At 31.4% G+C, this 26,765-nt stretch overlaps 1 protein-coding gene across 1 annotated transcript in view; it reads right to left on the bottom strand.

The window, feature by feature from the left end:
- The window catches only part of LOC129981436 (uncharacterized), an 86,624-nt gene that overhangs the window by 7,503 nt on the left and 52,356 nt on the right, over window positions 1–26,765 (bottom strand). Inside the window, exons 2-5 of the mRNA XM_056092279.1 lie at window positions 15,241–15,265; window positions 13,843–13,891; window positions 10,385–10,474; window positions 9,326–9,404 (exon numbers count right to left, since the gene is read on the bottom strand). Coding sequence (XP_055948254.1) covers window positions 9,326–9,404; window positions 10,385–10,474; window positions 13,843–13,891; window positions 15,241–15,265 — 243 coding nt within the window. The remainder of the gene's footprint in view (window positions 1–9,325; window positions 9,405–10,384; window positions 10,475–13,842; window positions 13,892–15,240; window positions 15,266–26,765) is intronic.

The raw sequence follows: 26,765 nt of genomic DNA, 5'->3' as shown, positions 1-26,765 counted from the left end.
ATATAAAGAACTTGATATTAAAATATAACTTGATTAATAGTGTTACGAAAACCACTCGGTTTGCAAATAGAGAAAGAAGTCCAACTCGTTATATACTGAAAGCGATGCTCTATTCCACAAAATGCACAAGCAAATCACAGCCAAAGTTTTTACGAAGAACAGCATCTTTGAGCGTAAGGAAGTGGATAGCAAATCGCCAGTCAGAAAATAGTAACAGCTTTCAGCAGAACGGCAAGAGAGCTGTCTTGGAAAAGAGGGGATGGTGGGGTATAAGATTATGAGAATACTCAAGAGTGTAGAAAGTATTTGCATATTTTCAGAATGTAGGTAGTTTCATTAATGTTAAAAATATAAAGACTATTTTTTTTAATTTCCCTTCTGATAATCTTTTTATTTTATTTTTTATTATCTTTGCATCTTGATATACATAATAGAAGGAATTCTCATGAAATTTCCAAGGCATTGATTCCTCTTACAATACTGTCAAGAGTCCATCCATCGTGATGAACTTACGTTTAGAAAAAGATCTTTTCTACAGACTAAATCCGTTTTAATGTTAGGGGACGTCTCAGGAATATTTAGTAAAAAATTGTATATTAGCATTACCTATATTAATCTTCAATTTTTCAAGGAATGATACTTTTCAGAGGTTCCTTCAGAATTAAGACATATAGCTTTGTCGTGATGAAGTTTCATTCTTAGTCACTGGAAATAAAAAAAAAAAGAAAGAAATTTCTTCTGTACATAGTCTCTTATTCCTATTGTAGGAGAATCCAGCGACTCATAAATCTCCCACTGAAACTTTCTTTGCACTGATGAAAGAAGGCTAAACATTTTTTTCCTTTTCATTTTTAATAGCAAGCAGATCTATTTTTGGTGCTGTCATTTAGTTAAACCCAGGTTAAAAACTCATAATTTATTTCATTAAGTTAGTAATGTATTTTCATTTATTTCTTGTTAAATAGTTTTCATACAGGGTTTTAAAATGGGTCTACGTTGAGACAAATCCCTTGGCAAAAATGGATGAATATTATTTCTCTCGTTTTTTTTAAGTTGTAACTTTTGGTTTAGTATTTTATTTATTGCTGCCGCATGTATATTTAAAAACTTTGTTGTGGTATCTGCATCAGCGGATTTTTTCTTATTGCTGAAGATTTCATTTTAGAACTACTTGAAATAAAATGTGCCTTTTCCGAGTATACGTTTAGAATCTTCGTTTTTTGTAGAACTAATGATTGAAGATTTTTAAACTAATACTTATTTTGAACATAGACATTTTTATACTTTGCATCCTATAACATTTTAAATCATGAACAAGAAGATTTTTTTCGAAAGATCTAAAAATATATCCTTCAATTCATAGTTTGCTTACATGCGGTATTTTGAAAGAAGAATAGATTTTAAAGTACGAGATGACATTTTTCATTTCAAATTTAAAGCTGTTTACAGAAATTTTTATTCCAACATTTTTTTAGAGTTGTTTATTAAGGTCGCTCTAAAAATGTGTAAATACGCTTTATAAAAAAGATTAATGGTGGTAAAAAAAAGATTAAATGTTGAGAATGCTATAGAACATATATAATACTAATATCCCTTTCACCAATATGGATACTGAGCGGCAGAATAAGCATGAAACCCCATGTTTTATTGATAATGAACGATGTACAGATTGGCTTATTACAGTAGCGAGTAAACAGAGATGAAAAGGAAATAAATGAATTGCTTGTTGAAGCGATTGGTTTACATGGGAACAAAATATAAACAAATGACTTAATTTTAAAATCGATATTTTTACTGATTACCAATTTCCATTAAAATTTTGAGGAGAGCCAAAGAATGTTTGCTTGGTTAGTAAGTATTTATTGTGTAAAGGCACATGTTGTTAATTAGAAAAATGAACTTCCTGCGCCAAAAGAGGGATTACTGAAGAAGAAATAGATATCCTGGCTGTCTATTTTTTTGTTTTTTTTTTGTTAAATTCAAAATTTAAATGAATATAATAGAAGGTATTAGTTAAATGATGGTTCGAAATTGGGTTAGAGAATTCACTGAGCATATGAATGTAAATGTTTTAATTCAAAATAAATTTTTAATATGGTTCTTAAGTGGTCTGGTTTCTTATTATTTGAAGCGTTTTAAAATCGTTTTTTGACAGATGAGTTTTCTGCAGAAATTAAGGGATGCAGAACATTATGTTTTCGATAGCGCCTACATGGCGACATTTTATTTTAAAAGAATCTTCAGATAATTTTGAATAGAAATAGTTTAAAACTGTATTCGTTAATAAAACGGCTCTTCGTTCAGTTGAGGAGATATTCAAAATCATTGATTCCGTATGCAACAGATTATTTTAATGATTACGCATACACAATTTTCATTTTTGATTTGACACGCATGATCCTCTTTTTTATTCTCCCCCCCCCACTTTTCTAAATTTTATTTCGCGCATAATTTTTTTCATGCGTGATTGGATTACCGGCATCGTTTTTTCCATTTCTTCAACTATTTTATACATTTCGATTTTTTTTTGTAGAAACTTAGTATTTGTTATTCTTTGCCCTTATAAGCTGCGATTTATAAATTTTGTATTCGCTCATGAAATTTTTTACTATACATTTTTATAAATTGTAGAAGTGCTTATAACTTAAACTTATTTTCTGATATACATATTTATTTGTTATTTCTTTTTATTATTATCAGAAATATTATTTATATATTTTTATATTTTCTTTATTCTTTTCTATTGTATGCATATTTTGTTAATTACTTTTGCCCATTCTTGATAGGTGTAACTTGTATTTATTGCTATTTTATAGCCGTTGACTTGCTTTAGTTTCACATCCTTTGGGTAAGATTGGTCTTGTGAGAAAGTGAAAAAAAACAAAAACAATCTCAGGTTGTGAACTTATAAAAAGAAAAGAAAATAGTACAACTAATAGTGCAGAAGAACATTAAAAATCTTACTATGTTTACACTGAAAATATAATAAAAAATTAAAAAAGAATAGAAATAGAAATAATAATGATGATTATATTGCAGGATTTGGAAAAAGATCGACTACGAAATAAAGAAAGAAAAAATTGCTTATTATCCACACACACACACACACACACACAGACACAGACACACACACACACACACACACACACACAAATCACGCAAAACGTATGCATAAAATATAATTACGTATTTTAAAAATTTATCATTCAATAATAATGTTAAGAAAGAAGAAACCCCGTTAAATTCTACGTCGCAGTTTCAAAGTCGTATAATTATCGATTTCGTTCTCAGTCGCAGTTCCAGGTTCTGAGTAGAGCATATCGTAAAAATAGTGGAGGGCTGTTGAGCTGTTTAATTCTATCATCCAGTTTTTCTTTCAAAGAGAACATAGAGGCTACAACTATTGAAAGCATTGAAAAATTCACCATCAGATCACAGAAGAGTGGATTCATTTAAAAAAGGGCTTGTGGTGGAATGAAGATCATTATAATCCGTGCAGTGGAAGGAAGAGGACGTATGTTTTTGGGAACATTTGTTTAGTGATCACATTTCACACAAAGCAAAAACAAAACACGAAAGACAAGACATTAACGCGCGCACCTTACAGAATAGCATCTCATCACCTTTTTATAACAACAATAACAATCGCAGTGGACAATGGGATGGGTACCTAATCAGGTATCGCCATCTATTATCTAAAAGGGAAGATAGAGTAATGGAGCTGCTACGGGTTCTATTTTGAAAATATAGTTTTTTTTTTTTTAATTTTTGGAATTATGTATCGGTAGAGCTCATTGGATGAAATTCGCCTTCATGATATCAAATGCAATGGCCCTTAGATGTGAGAATGCATTCTGTGAAATGTTGTTCCAATCTTTCAAAAATCCTTATTTGCACGTCCTAATTTTTGGCAAACATTTCTGCAATCAAATGACGCCTTTTTCTCTTATCCAATTCATAGGATGACGACTGATTTTTGATATGATCCTATAATATCATTCTAAAAGTCAGTCTTAAGAATAAGATAGGATAAACTGCTGCCAAAATGTTATTCTCAGTGTAATTCAAGCGGCAAATAACTTTCATTTTCCTGTTCTTTCACAAACATTCGTTAGGCTTCATGCATCGGCATTCCAGTGCGGAAGAGAAGAGAGTTGTCTCGGCGGAGGAGTTTCAAATGCTGCTCCGGCGAGATCTTTCTAACAAAGAGTATGCTAATCGCGTCATTCTGATTTAAAAGCTTCAATTGTTTATTAAAACTCTGTAGCATTAATTGGAAGTTCCCTTAGAGTTATTTTATGAGTCAATTGTCGGCTTTGGAATACCCTCTCTTGTTCGAATTTTCGAAATATCCGCATTTAATTTAAATAAAACTTCCCGCTTCTTAATGATACTCCAAATACAGCCTCTTGATATACAGTCTTTCATAGTTAAAATATTCGTTTTCTGTGAGATGCTAAATGCAGTTTAATATAATACAAATAACAAACAATAATGATTTTAATATTCGTGGGCCTGTTTATATCGTTAAATATTCATAAGGAGAAAACTTTGATGAAGCCTTTTTTTTCGGGTGGAATTTTCATTTTGAAAAATTAATTATTAAAAACTATTCATATTAAATAATATTTACATGGAATTGTTACCGTTAATGAAAAAAAGAAATGTCAAATATAAGAATCTTCTGGCAAAACGCTTTAAAAAAATAATCTCGGCCTTTATTTCTTCAGAAATCAACACTTTTTCTTCTATTCGCACATTTTCGTTCGAATACAAATTCACTGAACGTTCGACAAAATACTGATACGAAAGCTGCTAAAAGTTCATGAATTCAGAAACAGGGAATACAATTTCCCTGAAATCAGCTTAAAAAAGTCTGCTCAGCTGGTTTCCGTTTTCAAAGCAGATTCCAAATCCTTGTTTTGACAGAAATGATAGAACTGTTTTCAGCAGACAGAATATTTCTGATGTCTAATTCACATGGTTTCTAAAAATGAAACGTTTGACAAGAAGAGATTCAAAGGAGAGTTCTTTTCATTTCTGTTAAGCATACTTTCAACTTGCAGAGTTGAATTGTAGCAACAGAAGATTCGAAAAAAATTCAAAATTTAAACGTTTTAGAATTAAAATGAAGAATTTTTTTGAAAAACGAAAGCTTTAAACTGAATACTGAACTGTATTTTGGTGTCAGAAGAGACAACTTCCAAAATTTTGGTAAAAAATTGAGTTTTGAAATCAATATTAAAACATGTGGCATTTTTTTTTGTAATCCAAGGAAAACAATGGGTCGAATTAGTATCATTTTTGATATAATAGTAATTTAATTCTGCGTTTTATATATAAATCTTCTTTCAGATCTTTGCGAAAAAACTTCGAATTGATAAAGATATTTTTATGAATGCATTGTCATTTCCTTTATTCTTTCGATTTCGTTGACCATTAAATGTATTAAAGGTATGTTCCTGTATCAAACATGGTAATTTGAAAGCTTTTGTTGAATCAGCTAATAAAAAAACAAGGTGATTCTAGAACTGATTTTTTTTGTTATCAATTGATCAAAATCAGTAACATATTAAGTATCTAAATTAAATTTTATTAGCTTGGAAAAAGGTCAGTAGTAAAAGCGGAAAAATTTATAAAAATATTGTTACATGCAAAAAAATGGCAATATTTGTTATATTCTACGAAGCATACTTCGCTCGAATTTCTTTAAAAATTTCAGTTCTCTATATTCGGAGTATAATTTCTCTTCAAAACATTCTTTGTTATATGTATGATAAATTTTCAAATTTCTTTCACGAAATAGTATTCACTGGAGGAGTGATCCACGGTAACGAAACCTTTTATAATGATTAACTCACCATTTGTTTGTGTCTTTTTCTCATCTTTCTGCTCAGATCAGCATTATCTCTAACGTTATAAGCATAGTATGCTGGTGTATCAAACATTTCTAGGATTAACTCTATAGTTTTGTCAGCCCCATTTTGAAACTTTGAAGGAGATCTTTTAGGGAAAAATTGCTAATTGTAGAAAAAAGCTGGACTGGAGGATGATATTAGAAATTAGATGCTATTCTTCGCTCACACTCTGTCCGCACTAATGTTCTATCTGACTGCAGATTTAAAACACAGCAACGGTGATCTTTAGTGGAAATATAACCAACGACAACGCAATCGACTTCTGTTGTAACGTGCGAATCTTATACAGCACGGAGTTAAGTTTGTAGCGGTATTATCAGACAAACTGCTGTTGCTTATGGCACTCGTCACTCAGAAGCCAGCTGACGAAGTTAACGATTTTAAGCCGTGTTTTAGCGTCTCATGTTTCTGTAGCACCATCTAGGGCCAACAGTACGTCTTACCTACTCATGCGTCATAGCCGTTTTCACGGGTTCATTCATACATTTCATTCACTCAACCACAAATCGTAATTCTCATCCACAATCGATCACCTCAAATCTAGTAATATTGTCTCGAATTGGAGGACTTTATGACTAAAACAGATTTATACGTGCACCAGCCACCATGAGAGTCTTAGGTGATCGGAGTTCGAATTCACAACTCAAGGTATGCGAATCCAACGCCCTACCAATCAGGCTATTCTGACCTCTCAGACAACTTTCATATGAAGATGCATCCTCATTTGACATATGTTCATATATCAAACGCCATTGTTGTATTCATTGTTAGTTATTTGATTATTGACAGTGATAGAAAAGTAAAATAGATCACAGACATTGAAGACGCTTTTACCATCTTCCATTGAGGATTCAATAAATAAATGAAATGTTTCGAGATCATGCTTGTCATATTTTTCGGCCTCCATGCCAAATTTCGCAGATTCAAAACCTTGAGATTGTTATTAAAGAGTTTACTGTGAATTTCTCGAGCTTTCGTGGAAAGTTCAGATAAAATGAATTCCATATGACCAGAATACAATTTGTCATCGAGCATTTGAATTATTTTCGTATCAACAACCACTTCAATAATCTGCGATGGATTTCTTCCCTTAGCTGAAGATGAAGATAGAGCTGTGAGGTCGCCGTTCATGAGATCCAGTTCGAAAAGAAAAAAAGGCATTTATTTATAAAAAAAGGAATTTCATGCGATATTTCATTCATTTTATAATTATTTTAGTATGTTTGTCCAAGTAATATTATTCTGCAGATGAGCGACCGACAAAAGACAAATTTGGAATTAAATTTCGATTTATTTTTCCGCAGGTGGACATTATTTATACATGATGATAACGATGGAACGAGTCCGTTCATATCGGGACACAAAAGGAAAGTTTCAGAAGATTTTTCTACCAGCGCATTTACTGAGACATTCTTATAGGGATTTCTTTACACGTATTGATTCAGGAAAGGGAATCTCAGATATCTTTAGAAGAAATGCCGTGGCCATGAGGAAATTTTATCCCTTTACTTGTAACATGAAAATTGTAACCACCTTTTGTAATTTTTTAGAAAGCACGTTAAAAATAATTAAATAAAAAAAAGTCGGATTTGAATCAGGAAATAAGAGTGAAATGTTAGAATAAAATAAGATGGGATGATTTAAGATAAAAATCAGGAAATTAAATAGGATTTAAATTAGATTCAGATATATCGTAACATCTTTATGTATATGAATACATTTACGGAAAAATACAACGCAGCTGCATGAAGTGTAGCATAAAATCCTTAAAAAAAATTACCTATGTATATCTTAATTCGATGAGTGAATAGGATCTGCTGGCATTTAACGTATATATACAAAAGATTATTCTATTGCACAAATGTATTCTGAACACAAATTCTACTAAACAAATGTAATAAAGATTTGTGTATTTTCTTCACATTCTTTAGAAACTGCTGTTTACATTTCTAGTTCTTATTGGATTTTTATCACGAGTCTCAAGATTCATTTAAGAAAATATTGAACGCATATTTAATTATTTCGTTTAATTGCTTATTCTTTGCTACTCTTTCCAGGAAAAATATTAAATATATTTGCTTGCATGCAAGCTATTATGAATGTAACTCGAAGTATAGAAAATTATAAAGAAAGACCAATAAACCTAGGATGAATGAATTTTTTAAATATTAAAATGATGTGAATATATTTTCCTCGAATAATACTTTCGAAATTCTCGCCCGCACAGTTTCATAATACAAAATTTGGTGAAAAATCAAAAATTAAAAAGATAAGATTTTTTTGTAGAATATATTTCTATGCTTCAGCGAAAAAGTATTAGGTAACAATTCTCCGATGTTTCGAAACTTTTATGAAGAATACAAAAAGATCGTTTTTTGAAGCCTGTACATACAGAAATAATTTTTTTTCCTGTTAAAATCTGCGGTATAATCAAAGCGATATGCAATTGAAATGAATGTTTTGCAATTCTGTATGGGCACTGACAGCATACAGCAGATAATGAGTGTACTTTTTGGACTTTTGAAGTCTGGTGGCATCTATTTGACTTCATCATTTTATTCGCCCACATTTGATCGGTGATGCATTATTTCGCGTCATTTTAATCATACAGACCCTTTTTTTCTAAATTTTGTTTATTAGTCCATTATGCTGAATTTGAAAATGCAGTACACTCCCGAGAGTCCTGTTCGCGAATATCCGACTTCCGTACTCTCCAGCATAGTTTCCTTTTATCGTAATTAAATGAGGAAGGCAAGGTATCTAAAAACCTAAAAACTTTAAGTTTTGACTCTTATCTTAGGGTTAACTTTTCATATCAGTGTAATCATTTATCAGCGAAAAATAAAATCAGTTTGAGCTGAATTTCTTAAGAATTAGGTCTACGATTTACATTACTGTTTTGTTTCTGCATTTAAATTGGGCATTACAGAATTTATGTTAAGATGTGAGCAGTTTATACCCTTTAACTTAGTTTTTCTCTAATAAATTTTTGAAACGTGCAGTGCAGTATATAAACTACCAGTACAAAGCCTTCTATTTTAACTCGACATGTTAGTGGAAACTGCTTCTATGATTCACCGAGCCGCTGCTATGTTCACATTGAGATAAATGGAGAGCTTAGTACTCAATAAGAAGTGAGAAAATACTTATTATAACAGTAAGTTTTTTTTTAAACAATGAGTTTGGTGAATTTTGATCTTCTGGTATGGGTGGACAAAGAAATGAATTCATAGAACTCCGGCCTATCTTGCCTATTGCTATCCTTCTAGTCCTTCCTCCACATTAGTTTGAATACTCGGGAGTGTACTGTATGTAAAATTTCATGTGAATTAATTCACAAAATTATCCTAAAACCATGCAATCATAAATTTCTCTAGCAATATTTGTTTTGTTTGAATGGTACTTACAATTCAGTTTCTCCTCTATTGTGCCCCTCGTTGTGATGGAAATGGCAAGAATGAATTCTTTGAATGTAATGACACCATTCTGCAAAGAAAATAGGGACAGACATTCAAATTTCACACAGATTTAATTTATTTCACACTAAATATTTGCGATTATAATTTAGTATATAACTTTTGAAAAAATATGGCGTGTTTATTGTCAAACATGCCAGCCGAAGGTATCTAGAAACCGAAATATTATGAAATTTCGTTGGAGGGGGGGGGTAGTGGTGTGATGAATAGAATGGGAAGGAATCCATTTAAGAATTTAAAATTCCAAATTACAAAAAAATTGTTGCCTTCTGCTATGTAGGGCGAATAGTAGCTACTTTACAAAGAACAGAAAGATGAATGACCAAGACGAAAACGCAGTGAAATATCACACTTTATTCAGCACATTCTTGTCGCGTCAGAGGGGGCATTGATCTCCTTCACTGCAGCCGCCGTTCTCTACGGCCAAGCAAAGAATGCCATCACTCATATCTTTCTTTGAAGAATTACATTCTTGCGCTGAGGATAAAAAACATTTATTGAAAATGCTTTCATTTTCAATCGACTGGCAACAGGAGATGAAGAGACTTATTCATGTTGACATGCCACCCTGATTTTAAATTGAATATTAAGTTATTCAAGTTCCGATTTAAAGCAACTCAAGGGCCATTTCCGGATGGCTTTGTTGAAATGTTATCAGATGAAGAAGAACACCTCAGGCAGCATTCTAATCTCCACACTTCTACATCACACCAACAGAGAAATTTTTTTTCGATTTAGTTATTATCAGGTCCAGATATATATGATGACATTTGATTGTGGATGTTTGATAAAATCGGGCTCCGAACTTTGAACATTCCGGTTCCAACACCCTTTTCCAATAAGCACGCTGATTTGGGAAACCGTTACATTTCTTGCAGGAAGATAAAAGCCGGGATGTCATAGAATGCCGTAAGACAGTTTAGAATTAAAAGCCACTTCGAGAAATGATTGATCCCCGAACTCGAAAAAGTATAAACGACGCACACTCACCTTATCGATGTCGAAGACGTTAAATACGTAATCTACGAAACGCGTCGGGTCTCCCGTCGGGAAGAAATGTCCGTAAATGTGCTTAAACTCCTGCAAAGAAAGAATGACACCTTTATGGCAAAGAAAACAAATTCTAAGCTACAAATGCATGGAATAACAGAGCTCGAATAAGCATCGGCCCTTCTTCGACGTCGGACTGTTTTTAATAAATAGTCAGACGCGATGTTCTTGAATAGGTCCAAGAGGTGAGTTTGGTCAAAAAAGATCCAGGTATAAACAAATATGAGAGGTACTTTTAGCACTTTTTTCTTTTAAATGCAGTTTCATGTGACCTAAACCTGATTTATGCCAAATTTTTCGGTGAAAGCTTTTAGGAAATATATGCACTACGTATTTCTTAAAAACATATCTTTTTGTATTTAATTTAAAGGAAATTAATTTAAAAACATGTTTTTGCTTAGATGATTGCAAAAAAAAAATACTTTTATTATTGAATACTTTTCTACAAATAAAGTTATATTTTTTATTTACTGTAGGATACTATTAATTTTCTTGTAAATATTTTTTTTCTTTTAATTTTGAGAATTTTAAAGCCTTTTCTTCAAATATGTGTCACTTTTAAACAAAATATTATTACTATATAAATACAATACATTTTTTACGCTGATATTGTGTATTTCGAAGTACTATTTCCTTAAAACTTTCCTCGCATTTCTAGTATTATTGTCTTTAAAATTATATATTATCATTGATTGAAATAAATTGTAATTTGTAATAAAAATTTAAGAAAGATATTTTTGCTTTTTTATTGTGAAATATTTCCTATGTCAAGCCCAGTTAAACTATTTCACAGTCTTCATGCCGAAATTCAGTGGAACTTTACTCTGTCACAAAATCTACTAATATATTTCAAATGTCAAGTCTGCTTTAGATTTAGCATTTTAAAATTCCTCGAAGAATACAGTGAATGAATATTTATTCGTTCTTCCTGCACCACTTTTCTCAAATGTAAATTTTCTGTAACTACTATTTCTGACCCCCACCCCACGCAAAAAGATCAAGACCTCATTAGCTTTCCGGAGATGTTCTGCCATTGATTTCTTGTCCACCTCTCGCACAAGGTGCTTTTAAAATTCAATCTGTGTCTACCGAACGAACGAAGTAATGAAAAAAGGTAATAGATTTTCGGATGGGGTTAATAGAAAAAAATACGTCATTCTTTCCTTTTTCTTTCTGGCATTTGATTTAAGTTCGTCAAACTGGATTCCAATGAGTATCCAGAATGCTCTTCGGATTCAAACCACATAAATCTTTGGATCGGTCTAAAGACCGCAAGAATGTGAACAGTATCTCTTTATTAACTGGCTATAGATCTTCTGAAAGCGTTTGCGCCTTAGTGTCACTGACAAGTAACATGTTATGATATTTTTATGTCATAAAAGTATATCCGAAAAAATATTATTTTCTATCACTTTTGAAGTTTTTGATTAGTTTATTATAAGGTTTTCTTAAACTTTACGGATTTCAAATTAAACTGGGCAATTCAGAAAAATACTTGGCTGGATTTTTTTTTTTTTTTTTTTTTGCAAAGAAACAACTTATTTTGGTTTCGAATATTTAACTGAAACTTGCCAAATCCCTATTTCAAATGCCTTTTCTTTTTTATTATCATTTATTCTTTAGTTTTCATACATATTTTTTCACTTGGGAATGTGCAAAATTGTATTTCGGATGTATTCAAAATCATGAAATTTTATTCATCCAAAGAGAAAAGATTATCAGAAATCCTATTCTTGACAACAAAATGCATAGAATTTTGGTTTCCTCAAAACCGCTTTCCAGACATACAAATTTTGAACTATTTATAGTATAGCTATTCCCTGTCGAATAATGCGCGTATTGAGTTGGTTTGGTTACACTCATGTCCCGTTTTTAAAGCAACAGTAGGGTTATTGTGTAACTGACTTGGTAATTTTAAACCAAAGTCAGATAATGAGTACGACACGTGAGCTGGCAGCCCTCTCCAAACGTCCACACCACACCAGCGGGAGGGTATTCGGCCCCGACGAATTAAATGTGTGCCCGAGCCGCTTACACGGCGGTCCTTCGGTGGAATCGGGCCTCGAACCTGAAAACCCTCCATTCCGAACTCGGGACCTTACCACCAGGCTTACCAGGGCTACCGTGACCCGATGTGCGCGCACTGTATGTAATAAAATATGCATACTGACGAATTCCGATAATAATTTTAAGAAGCGACTCTGCCCATAATAAAAGATTCTCATTTGTCCGTGCTGAAGAAGAGAAGCACGTGGTGTTCGAATTCTCTTGAGACATGAGATGAATGCCCTTGATGGAAATATAAAGGTAAGCTGGATATAGGTAAATGGAAACATAAGATTGAGTGAAAAATGGAAGATGTTAGGCAGCGAGTGTTGGATAGAGCAGTAGAAAGGAGATGTGAACTTCGCATTAAAAACTATGTATAAAAACGTTAGTTTCCTAATACTGATGGAAGTTTTTGTTAAGGAGATAGTGGATTCTATGAGACATTTTTAGGAATTGTTCAGTTAGGGTTATGAAATTTTTTATACATATGTTTGAAAATATAAATACGTCACATTTCTTAAAAAACATTTTAAAATAAAATATATTATTTTTAAAAATTTAAAAAAATGCACAATTTTTAAAAATTTTCAAAATATTCCAGACGATTTCATTTTTAGTTTTTTCTATTATTTATTTTCTTACTAACCAATGTAAATTTATTTGGAGCAAAACTACGTATGGTTTTGTAATTCCAATTCAATGCTCATTTTTTTAGAAATATTTTTATGCACACTGACTGAACTTTCTTAGGAATTTTATGTTTTTCTGAACTAAAATGGACTTTTAACGAGCTAAAAAAAACTCGAAACATAAAATGCATGCCCCATTTTCTTTTATGTTTGACCAAAATCTTTATTATTAATTTCATTTAATTTCTTCAAAAATGAAGACACCCGGTATATTTTAGAGATATTTAAATCTAATTACAATATCATTTTTGAGAAAAGTCATTGAGATGTGCCTTATTTCTCTCGTAACCCTTCAAATATTTATTTTATTGCACAATACATTTTATAACACTATTTTAGTTGAATATAAACATATTTTGATGATAAAACGATGAAAATAAAATTGCATTTTTTTTTCCATTTTTGCTTATTTCAAGGTCCACTGTCCCCTTAAAGAATATTCATCCTCAGTTCGTTTCAAACTTGGTTGCGAAGCAAACATCCCGCACTGTCCCAAACATACACGTATGTTCGAGACATAAAATGTCCAGCACTGTTTACAGTGCTGGACAGCACTGTCCAGCACTAAACTAAACAGCACCATATAAATTATGCTCCAGCACGGAGCATAATTTGTGATGGGTATTGCAAATTGAAAGTAAATGCAAACAAAGCTCTTACTTCTTTGGTCATGTACCCGGAAGGGCAATCTTGAATAAAATCTTTGTACCTAAAAAAAAGAACATAGAGCAATTAAAAAGCTTGTAGTTAAAAAAAAACACAATATTAGTAGAAATCATAGGGTGCCATCCGTGACATGATGATTGTCAATGAAATCAAAACCACGATAGTATAAAATAAAACTAAGAAAACGAAATGAGGAATAATACTGATTTTGTACATTTATCTTCCTTCTTGACAGTGAATTTGTCTGATGAACGAGAGACGATAATAATCGATTCAGAAGGAAAATACACTAAAGAAAAAAAAAGTTTTAAATTTGATAAAATGCTGTTAAAAATATCATATAAAGTTGATCATAGTGCCCCCCCCCCCATTTTGAGCAATATAGAGATTTGGATGAATGATACAAATGGGTCGATTCATCAGGTAAACCATCCTTATTTGAAGCTTTAACTAGAAATAACTGGGGAGAAAATACGCTAAATGACGAAAATGTCACTTGCGTTGGCGTACCCTCTTCGAACTTTTACATCACACCAAGCGGGAGGATAGCTTTGACTTCAACAAATGCAAAGCGTCCAGACCCGCGTTCACAAGGGGCGGATCACAAACTCGTGATCATCCGCCAGAGACGAATCTTCATCTTTTCGCGGATTTGTTAGAAAAATCATCTTTTGCAACGTATTCATGGATCACGCAATGAATCACTCTTTCTTTCGAGTATTTTTTTGCATCGAGGAGGGGTACCCACAAGGCTTCCTGATGCTATTAATTATTCCACAGTTAAATTTTAATATCTTTCTGCATTGTGTGTGTTTTACTTCTAGTCTGGTGCATCATGCTATGACTGTCCTGAAATTCCATGCACGAACGCTAAATCTTGTTTTTAAAATATGTTTGGGAAATTATATTGGGCCGCGGTGGCCTGGTGGTAAGATCTCGGCTTCAGAACAGGAGGGTTTCAAGTTCGAGATCTGATTTCACTGAAGAACCACCGTGTGAGAGAGTCTGGTGCACTCTAAATCCGTCGGGTTCAAACGTGCCCACTCCGCTGGTGTGGTGTAAAAGCTTGGAGAAGAGGATGCCAGCGCAAATGTCGTCATCGTCATCTGACCGTGGTTCTAAATTTCGAGGTCCATCCCATAATACCCCAATGTTGCTCTAAAAACGAGACGTTAATATAACTAAATTAAACTAGCTTGGGAAATTGCAATATTATTTTTTTTTTCATTTTAAAATAAGTGACTAAATTCATTCAGGATCATTTAATTTCATTCGAGAGACACAGAGATGGAGACTGCCTTAAATTTTAGGAACATACAATCGCCTTATACACAAATAAATAAATCAGGTATTTCAAAAAAAAAAAAAAGAAAAGATCCAGCTCCTACTTACCATTGTCTCAACTGCTTTGTGTTAACTGAGCAGCATTGAAAAGAAAAAGAGAGAAATCAAATAAATACAAGAAATCAATAAATAAGATGAAGAAAGTATGAGAACATTGCAATTAAAAATTCAATCAAGAATCATAAAGAATTGGATGAAAGGATTCTTTGACATTTTTGATATCCATATATAGTTCGTTCAACATTTTTGGGACCTTTATATTTCGTTTCGAATTTCGGTATTAAAGATGAATCGAAATTAAAAACAACTGTACGGAAATCAATCAATCCACTCTTACCTGACACTCATCAAATATGCAGGATTCATTTAATGCAGGAATCCATTGCATTTCACACAGGAAGAAAAGTGAGTGCGACAACAACACCTCAAAATAGGACAACATTTATGAGATGTCAGATGACACGCAAGATAACGTTTATCATGTGACTTAGATGTCAAAATGAATGGACATCTGCTAGCGTTAGTCTTTTGTCTATTGAAATACCAGCGAATCTAATCAGCGCTGAAAGGGATGAAATTATTTTCCTGGTGTTTACTGAAGAAATATTTACTATCTAATTATTCGACACAAAACCTTCATTAAAATTTCATTTACATTTCTGTATTTGTGAGCAAAATCTGAAGTACTTATAATGAAAAATAATAGTGAAGTTCAAAATTATCACATAACGAATCAGCTACTGAAAAATGCGCAGTGCGAATGTCGTACACCAGGAAATAAAAACATATTTAGAGTTAGAAGTCTTGAAAACTATGCACCTTTGTTTATAATAAAGATGAATGTGTGCGCGCGCATTGGCGCTCTACAGGCTAAACTGTCTGATCTAGAACTACCCAATCGAGACATATGCACTTTGGTGACCAAAAATGTGGATCTCAAAGCAATTTTTTAAAAATTTTTTAATTAATTAAAATTACACGAAGATGTTTCGCTTTTCTTCAGTAACATGAGTAACAAACATTGCAGTACAAAAAAGAATTTTATATCATTTTAAAATACTAAAAATTATCTTTTCAATGATATCCATTTTTAACTTATAAATTGTTTTCAATTAATTTTTAAAAATATTTTAAGCAGATTTTCCAATTCAAAAACAATTTATTTCGCACAAAATAAATATCAAATCTGACTTGATCTAGCATATGACACGTGCAAGGATAAAATTAGCTTTTATGAATGTGTCCCAATCAAGTTTATGAAAGCTTAAATCAAAATATTAAGTTAACTTTTACTGAAATCAAAATCTAGAAGGGTGCATTTTTTAGTAAGTATCTGCAAGAAATGAAATAAATTGAATGAAAAGATTCTATAAAGAAAAACGCGAATGAAATATTTCTGTAAACTATTAAAATATCTATATTATTAACACAATAATTCAATAGTATTTAAGGCAAACATAATTTATAAATGCATGATGTCGAGTAGGGTGAACTGAAATTTTGTAAACATTTTTTTAAAAGGATATAGGATGAAAAGCTGCTAAAAGGTTTAAAAATAACATGTGCGCAATGCTGTTACATCATAGTATTTCTGTTGTCAGATTATTTCTAAGTTTCATTTATCAAGGTAATTTCCTGCTAAAATGAGGAAGGAAAACCGGGCAGGAATATGATTTCTTTGGACTAAAGGACTGCATGATATTTGGATGATAATTTTTTCAGAAGTACTTTTATAGGCTGGGACAAAATAAAGTATTATTATTCAGGCCATTTAAATCATTTTGAAAGAAAAACTATAAGCTACATTTTCGGATGAATTAGAGAAATTTTTATCGAATAATTCATTGAGATATTTTCTGTAACCCACATAAGTCTTTGATGCTGAACGATTCTGATTTTTGTATTCTTATTTTAAAAAGGCATGTTTGGCTTTGGAAAAAAAACTTTATGCATTAATTGAAATTAACCACTTTCGCTTCAATATAAAGTTCAAACTTTACTGGAAGTTGCAAAAAATTAAACGACGATGAAGACTAAGCATCTGAAGAGCCCCGGAGTTCTAGCTCCGCCAACCTCCTTCACTAGAAACACGGTAAAATATCTAAAAAACTAATTTTAAATGAAGAAAATAAAGAATATCTAAAACCTAATTATGAAGAAATTGCTAATAGACCAAATTACATAAAATATTTAAATGAAAATTTTAGCCAGCATTCATTGCGGCGAACCAGTTCGTCACCAAATAAGACTAATATATTTCGATTGTAAAAGATTCTTGTGAGAATTATTATAATACAAAATGTTGATTAAAAATTTTAAAAATCAGTCTGCAATTTTATTTTTAATGTAAAAGATTTTTTTTATATAAAATATTATAATGCACAAGACTTTTCTATCATCTACAATTTTATATTTAAATAATGTTACGTTAAAGAAATTTGATATTGTTTTGGAGGAATTATATTTCTGGAAAAATAATGGTATTTAAAACCCTCAAAAAGCAATTATTTTTCAGTAAGTTATAACCACTGTTTGTAGGAGGATGCAGAACTTAATTAAATACTGTTATTAGCAAGTAAAGTATAAATTCAATTAGAAAAATGAAGGCAGTCACTTTTAACAGAGAGTTAAAATTTTTATCGACTTCAAAAATCAATTAGTCAAGTTTTGAATCAATGTTTAAAAATCAGGAATACATAAAACGGTTTTCGAGTTAAAAATTTTTTTTAATAATAATAATGCAAAGGAAATCTATCTCTGCCTAACTTGGCTATTTAAAAATTAGTTTAGTAAACAAATCTTGGACACCACCATTTTGTCTGCGGGTTTAAACTAAAACTTTAAAACTAAAATGAGACGGTGGAAACTGACTCCAGCATCTATTCTTCTTCAAAAGCAAAGAGTACTATTTTGCTTAATTTAAACGAGACAGAAAAAAAGACGTGTCGAAAAAAATGTCCTATTCGGTGCTAATTTAAAAATATTTTCCTAATTTTCATTTATTATTTTTGTTATTAATTTGATTATCTATAACTATGTGGCTTTTTTAAAGCTATTTGCGGACTTGGGGAAGATCGCCGTCATTTTCACGTACAATTCGAATAATGAAAACTCTGCATCTTCCTTCTCAAATTCCTAATCCCATAATGGTGGGAAGCACTCGAAGGATCAAGATCATGTTTCGAACTCTTGACTATTCAGTTCCCAAATGCTATCCCTTAAACAGTTGTACTGCTCTGAGGGCGGATCAGTTATTTAAAACTTTTAAAAACTGACTTTAAAAGTGAGACGGAGGTTTGGGAAAGTTGATTTCAATAAAATAAACTTTATATCGACGTACTTTAAATTCTTATTGAAATTCAAATGACATCCACTTTCTCGCTTGAGTTCAAGATAATACTAAAATAATACGTCCCTTGAATTGTAATGAATTATTAAAACACTTTCATATTGATAGCAATGAGTTAAAAAAGATAGCTTTTAACCGATTTTTGGAAAAAAAATAAAAGAAATATTTTCTTCTGTTCCATAAACGAGTCACAAATCTTGTATCAGTTTTCAGTGTGACGTGGCTATTTTAAATGGCTAAAATGCTTCAGAAAGGAAAAGGAAGTCTTGACTGAATATTAGAGATGATTTACTGTTTTGTTGCAGATGATCTATATCAGCTATCTCTGTTTGTTGATATTTTTTGTAGCTTCAAATGAGATGATTTAAAACATGTAGCTTCTCTGTATCAATTAAACTGGTAATCGAATAAGGTCGTAAATGAAAAAAAAAATTGTTTATTATTTTTATATAAGGAGAAAAAATAAAAATGTCTAAAAGTATAAAAATAAAACGAAAAAATGATGAACACGAACGTCAAAATGAATATATATAAAAACTTTAACAATGGAAAGCAAGCATATATGTTTTTAAAATATTAGTCATTTTCAACAAGCAGTGTTGTTCTGCTTTTTCCAAAATAATAGATATTCCGACTACTGATTTTAATATCTTATTATAATAACTTTTACAAATATTTATTTTTAGCCATGGTCCGTTTTTGGGTTTAGAAAATAACTAAAACACCATTCACACAATATGATAAGAGAAAGTATCATTTCAAATATTGAAATGGAAAATGCTTAAGGAACAAAAATAAAAGAAAACACATAGAGCCATTCAAACTATCATGAGAATGTTCAAAGCTAACGTCAATTTTCACAGCTTGACAAGATATTCTCTCTTTCAATTTAAAGAATCAGCTACATTATTCTGCCCTTTACGCATTAAAAAGAGTAGCAAAATATTTCTTACATGCTTATAAGCAAAGGCCAATCCTCATGCATTATGCATCTAGGAACAGGAGTCAAGAATATATCACACAGCGTGTTTGCCGGTTTTTTCTACTCATAAAAACCAATGAGGTATTTTTTTTTCAGAAATAAATAAATCGTTTGCAAAAGTCTGAAAGACAAGACATAGGATAGGAGAGGGGAATTGTGACTGTTTCATACAAGATTTTTATTCATATTTGATAGAGAATGAACCCTTGAAATGGATATAAAAATTGTTATTATGCAATGCGAAAAATCTTTCGTACGTTATTCCCATGTATCATATGAATTCTGTCAAAGAAATATTATTTTCCAAACTTCAACCCAGTGTTTGATTGATTCATAGCATTCATATATGTTGCACAATGCGCTATTATTATTATGTATTCTTAATATTAATCTGTATCACACAATTTTAAAAAAAGTTTAATAGCTTCATTTTCCTGCCCTTTGCATAAAAATATTAAAGCATAGAAATGTACTTATTTGTGTGTATTATTTTAGATTTTCATTTTCTGCTAAATTTTCATCTGCATTTAATGAACGGATTTTAAGTCTGTGCTTAAGAATATAGACTAAAATATTTCTTAATAGAACGAAAATTTATAACGATATCCTAGTGAAATAATATTACATTTCGACGATTTCAAAAACTTATCATGAAAAATATTTATAAAATGTAAAAAAAAAAAAAGGAGAAATTTGAATAAAATTACTTATAAAGCCAAATAGTTCGCAAATCATTTTTTCAGGTGAAAGAAAAAAAAAAGCTGGAATGTATTTTATTGACTCTACTGGATTTTTCACAGTTGATAAATTAATATGAATAGATTTCCAGCTAAATTTTGAATTTGAAATCATTTTCATTTTATATGTACTGTAATAGTATAAAATAAGCAAAATAATTTTTAGTGGTGAAGATTTTAAATAAATATAATTTTGCCTCTCTAAAAGTAACCACAGGCCGCGGTGGCCTGGTGGTAAGGTCGCGGCTTCAGAGGCTTCAGGTTCGAGACCCGATTTCACCGAAGAACCGTCGTGTAAGCGGGTCTGGTGCACTTAAAATACGTAAGGGCCAAACGTTCTCTCACTGGTGTGGTGTTTAAATTTGTAGATGGGTGTGCCAGTTCAGGTGTCGTCATCATCATCTGATCGCAGTTCAAAATGACGAGATCCGTCCCAAAATAGCCCTAGTGTTGCTTTAAAAAGGGACGTTAATATAACTGAACTAAACTAAACTAAAAGTAACCACCCGAAAAGAATTCTTAAACAACATAATGATTGAGTTAAAATTGCTTTGACATCAATCGTTCAATTAAAAAAAAATTCTAATTTAAAAAATCTTAGGAGAAACAAACTATTTTTATTAATTGTTTTAATTATATCAATAATGCATTTTGAACTAACATTATGTCCATTGAAAGAGATTTTTGTAATTCTGCTGCTGCAATCAATCCACATTTGATTTTCCACATATGCATTTGATTCTTTTTAGATTTATTAACCCCAAATTAAAAAAAGTTTTGTTTCGTTAGATTAACGCCCCTTTCTAAGGCAACATTAGGGCTATTTTGGGGCGAACTTCGTCATTTTGAGCCGTGGTCAGATGACGAGGACGACACTCGAGCTGGCACCACCTCTCCAAAATTCCACACCCCACCACACCAGTGGGAGGACGTTTAGCCCGGAGACATTTAACGTGCACCAGACCCGCTTACATGATGGTTCTTCGGTGGAATCGGGTCTCGAACCTAAAACCCTCCGTTCCCAAGCCGAAACCATAACTAAACCTAGAAAATATCTTTCTGGATTTTTAAATATTTTTATTAGTAAAAATAAGATAATTTTGGACATATTTTTGGAAACCGCCATATCCATTCCCATTAGGTTCTCAAAAAGTTTGCTTTATTATGCATTACTCATCTGTGAAATGTAAACATTTCGGTACCTGATTTATATAATTAACTTATAAATTATAACTTATGATTAACTTATAAATTATATATATATATTTTTTCATCTTCCACTTCTAATAATAATCATGTATGTTTACAATATCAACAGAATAAAGTATTATGTTCCGATAGGGAAGATTTCATTTTCCTTCTTATGTCTAATTAGAACGAGTATATTTTACGGGTGATAATATTTATAGACAGTTTTCAGAAGTTAACGACAAAAGTCTAACGAATCCTTTCTTTAACAGAAACTACCGATTCTTAATGAACGCATCTAATTAAAAAAAGGCTCCACACTAAGATGTGGAATAATTTGCTTTGCCAAACAATTGCAATCGAAAGTATACTTGCAATCCTTTTAAGCGCCGTGTTCAAAAGGTACATTGAGTCATCCGAAGCTCAGATTTTCTCTGATCCAATGCTTTCTCTTAGCTTTTCATAACCTAAAACTGCCAATTTTCACTCTTTAACTAACATCTTAATATTAATGTAATCTTTTATCAGTGAATAATAATTTAAATACAAATAAATTCTATAAGACATGAGCCTAGATGTTGCTCATTTTATAGGAGTCTATTTTATTATTATATAATGCTTGATGGTCTTATGTGAACTTTGATTATTACACTATGAAATTTGTTTTAAAATGTGCGTATTATTTTCATTCGTGGACTTCCGTTTATTTAATAATTTTTAAATGCACTGCACATGATCTAAAAATATTTATAATTCACCGGTCCGTACTTAGAGGTTAGAAAACTTATGTAAGAAATTTTGGAACAAAGGGGGACGTTAAAATATTTTTAAAATTATGAATGGAGCATTTGTAGAAATTCGGCGGTTTCTACAATTTCATCCTCTTGCTTAAAGTGGCTTAAGACAGAAAAATATATGCTTCAGAAAAAGTGTCTCTCGAATATTATTTCGCTGCTTAAAAGGAGATAGATCCGAAGAGTAAGTTAGGTTTCCCGTCGAAAAAGTACATTGACACAGAAAACAGTTTTACAAAAAATGAACTCGAGCTCTTGCACATATAATGCTAAACAAAAAATGGAGGGAAATGACTGACAGAATGGATGTTTAAATTAGCTACTTATTTAAACTCGAACTATTTTTCCTGATCGTCATCTTAAGGTAAAAAGTCACATTATTTTTTGTATAAATTTATACGTTTTAATTTCAAAGATTAAAATATTTTTAACAAAATTTCAGTTATATATATATATATATATATATATATATATATATATATATATATATATATATATATATATATATATTCCGTTTTTTTCTTTTAAAATCCTGTTCCAAGACTCGAAGTTATTGAATCAAAACAGTCGATCATTTCAGATCAATGAGTGAAATATCCATCTGTCATTTCCTCATCGCTATAGTTTTAATGAGCTACAATGAGACTTATTAAAATAAAATTTATAAATTTTAACAGTTTTCTGACGGAAAGGATGAATATGAAGCAACGTTGGACTCTTCAAATTCTTATATCTCATCGCATTTGGCTCCAATGAATTCTACCTTCAACAGGCCTACATAAATATGTGTCTTTACTAGATTTGCAGTTTCAATTCATGAGTTCAAAGCAAGAACACCATGTAGCTATTGCTGAGAATTTTCTAAAATAAACGATTCATCGGTTGAATAAGTTACTAATTAATTCAAACGATGAGTGGAACCTATCGCCAAAAAAGGAAGCTGGATTTTCCAAGAAAATTTGATACGAGGATTTTGAATATTTAAAAATCTGGTAACAAATTAGAAAATAAGCTTAGTTTAGCTATATTAATTGCCCTTTTAAAAGCAACATTAGGACTACTTTGGGACAGATCTCGTCATTTTCAACCGCGGTCAGATGACGAGGAAGACGCCTAAGCTGGCAGCCCCTCTCCGAACTTCCACATCGCACCCGCAGGAGGACATTTGGCCTTTATGGATTTAGCGTGCACTAGACCCGCTTATACGTCAGTTCTTCGGTGGAAGCGTGTCTCGAACCTGATGCCTTCTAGTTCCGAAGCTGAGACATTACCTCCAGGCCACCGCGAACCAATTAAGATACATTCAGAAGAACTTTCGGTGGGTAAATTTTAACCATGACCATAAAAAAACTTAAACTAAAAAATTAACCATGAAAATGTGGTGATCCTCGTAATGTATCGTGCATAGAACCGCAACAAGAAAAATCCTTTGCCTCAATTATGCATGGATAATTTTTGGTTCAGAATGTGCATGTTCAGAATGTTACAATGTGCATTTAAATAAGGTGCTGCCGCATAACATGGATTTGCATTATTTGATGAAAGTATTGTAATTTTCTTTTCATACAGCGAAATTAACAGTTTAGTGTAATGAGTAATGGAATTTTAACATATTCGAAGTTTCTGATTTATTTTTGTTAAAAAAATTAATAAATGTATATATGTATAAATACCTATTGATTTATAAATGAACAGTGACAGTGAAAATTAGAAAAAAAAAGCTAATAACATTTCACTAGAAATATGTGTAATTATAAATTTAAAATGACACCCATTTGAATTTAAATAAATTCGTACGATAATGCGGACTTTATAGAACCGGATTTCTTATTACATAGAACTTATCTCCTGCACTGCAATTGGATATAATAAATATTTCGTTAAAGTAGATTGCTCTTTTTAGTTTAATTTACTGAATTATTCTTACAATTGCTGCTATTACACTGAAGGCGTTACATATAATTTACTAGGACCTCAACAGATATCATCGAATATTTTTTCGAAAAGAAAATGCCTGTTGGGCATGAGAAAGAAAATCTGAGTACATTAAAGAGTCTGATAACATTTTTATTCAAATTACAAACAGTACCAATTTATAAAAGGCTGTGAATATAATCATTCCCTTAAGCATTTGGAGAGAAAGCATTGCAAACTACTACTACTACGTGGTTTTAATTTATCATATTTCATGTAAAACGAATTTGATAAACATCGGACGAGGACATTAAACATTGTTTGTTGTTAGTAATAAGGCAAGGCATATCGTGATTTCGACTCGCAATTTGGATGTTCGCCAAAGAAGAAAAAAGAATATCGCAGAAAGGGAAGATTGTTATCGTTATTCTACAGAATAATTTATACCAGATAGATTTCCTACTGCTCAACTCTGCCTCTCTCTTTTCTGTTTTTCCAATGTTTACTCGCATGAATTGACCACTCGATCTGGCAACTTATGTTTAGAAAATATCATACACAATAAGAAGAAAACGCGATAAAATATTTCAATTCAAAGCTTCTAAAATCAATACTACAATTCAATAAGACATTGCATTCGATTTTGGCTCTTTTAGGTTCATTTCGAATTCAAAGCAGACGCTACTAGCGCTTTTATCAATTCCTCTGTGAATTTATCGTTTGGTTACTATAGAAATCATTCATATTGTTTAAGAATTCTGCCAACCATATCATTCGCGTGACGCGATTTTGAAGATGGAGGGTGCGAAAAGCAGTTTAGAATAATAATAAAAAAGAAATCCCACTTTCAAACAATTTTGGTGTGTTGCCAAAGAGTATGCATTACTTTTTTCTAACAGATCGTTTGAGTCGAAGCAGCATTTGGAAGAAACTTAATTTTTAGTTTTGTGCTAAGCTGTGGGAAATCCTGGCATTAAAGAGAGATGCTATAAAGGGGTTATAGCTTTGCTCCGGGAGTTTTGGGAAACCGTCCAAAAAGAGAGGAATTTGATCTATTCTCGGAATACCAAAGGCTGTTTAAACCGAGAAAGAGGCCCATAATGGTGTTACGGGAGAATAGAGATTCAAAAAAGCACCCATGAGATTACTGATAGGAATTTCTTAGTGGTGTTGAGAAATTCCATGCTTGGATGCAGAGTATTATATTTTCTTTAATTTCTCGCGTACAAAAGGAAAATATTGCACAGGTTAAAAATTTCGACTTCACGATCTTTGGTGAGTTTCGAAATTTTAGATCTTACTCATCGAAAAGTGTTTTACGAGAAAAAAAGTAATATCCTCATTTCGCCCGTGCATCTCTTCTTATTAAATGGAATAAGATAATTGAAAAGTTCTTTCGGAAAGTTTAGAGTTGAAATAGGCTTTGTCTTAATATAAAATGAAAATTTTTTTGCCCTTTCATCGCTTCCCCCTCGAAGTTGTCAAGTACATAGGGTAGAAAATTGAAAGGGGAATCAAATTTTTGGTTCAAAAATCTAAGATTGATATATGTCCAGTTTGTCTTTTATATTATTAATAAAAAATGACTCATAAATGTAGTAACAATAACGGGCGCAATAAACATGAATTTAATATCGAAGTTTGTGCATAAATAAAACAAATAAAGAAACAAAAAGTATTGTTGCTAAATATTCTAAATTTTCCTGAGATCTTGTTAGGAAAACCATTTCAAGAGGTATCATTCTTGTGCGGAACATATCTAAAAGCAAAGGCTTGAAAGAATGATATAGAGAATTTGTTTGCTACATTAGAATTGTTGATTAAACCAGCTATACTGGATTCTTTAAAGTAAAAGAAACACTTCTCTAAAACAGATGTTATCTTCGTCATTTTTCTATAAAGACTATTCTACTATATTTCTAGGTAATGTGTAATAGAAGAAATAGATGAAAAGTCTATATAGATAAGTAGGAAAGCCTTTTTCGCACAATTATTAAAGCAAAAGGAATTATATATATATAATGCCAGCAACAAAAATGTCATAGATTATTGATAGATTTTAACTTAAAAGAGTTAGAGTGCTTATAATGCCATTTTAAACGAAATTCAGACAAAAAAAAATCCTGCAATGATGAGTATTTTTTTAATGAAAATTAAATAAATAATCCTCCCCCTGTTATTTCTTTCTAGATAAAATCATTAAGATCAAAATAAAATAAATATAATGATGCATAAACATAAATGAAAATATTTTAGATTAACAATGAATTAACCGACTTCAAATGTTCATATTTCATTTGATTCTTTCCATTTGAATTTTTGATTCTTTCCATTTCTGTTTATGCGATTTTTTTAGCACGAATGTATCACAATTTCTCTGCTTCTCGTTTGAGAAACTGATCTTACTAGATTATCCCTTAATGGTAAGATTTCAATATTATTAATCCGGATATCTTCAGCATCTTTAGTCTGTAACCAGAATCATGTTCTACGAATTGCGTAGAATCCTTATTTTGTAAGTAGATCCATTTCATCCTTTCCTTGTAAAAAAGATCAGGCAAAATAAAGGTTAATAATAGTGACTCTTTATATCTCTGAATAAATTTTTG

The sequence above is a fragment of the Argiope bruennichi genome, chromosome 1 (genome assembly GCF_947563725.1).
Source record: "Argiope bruennichi chromosome 1, qqArgBrue1.1, whole genome shotgun sequence".
NCBI lineage: Eukaryota > Metazoa > Arthropoda > Arachnida > Araneae > Araneidae > Argiope > Argiope bruennichi.
The sequence above is the reverse complement of the archived record's forward strand: the minus strand, read 5'-3'. Positions and strand labels throughout refer to the sequence as shown.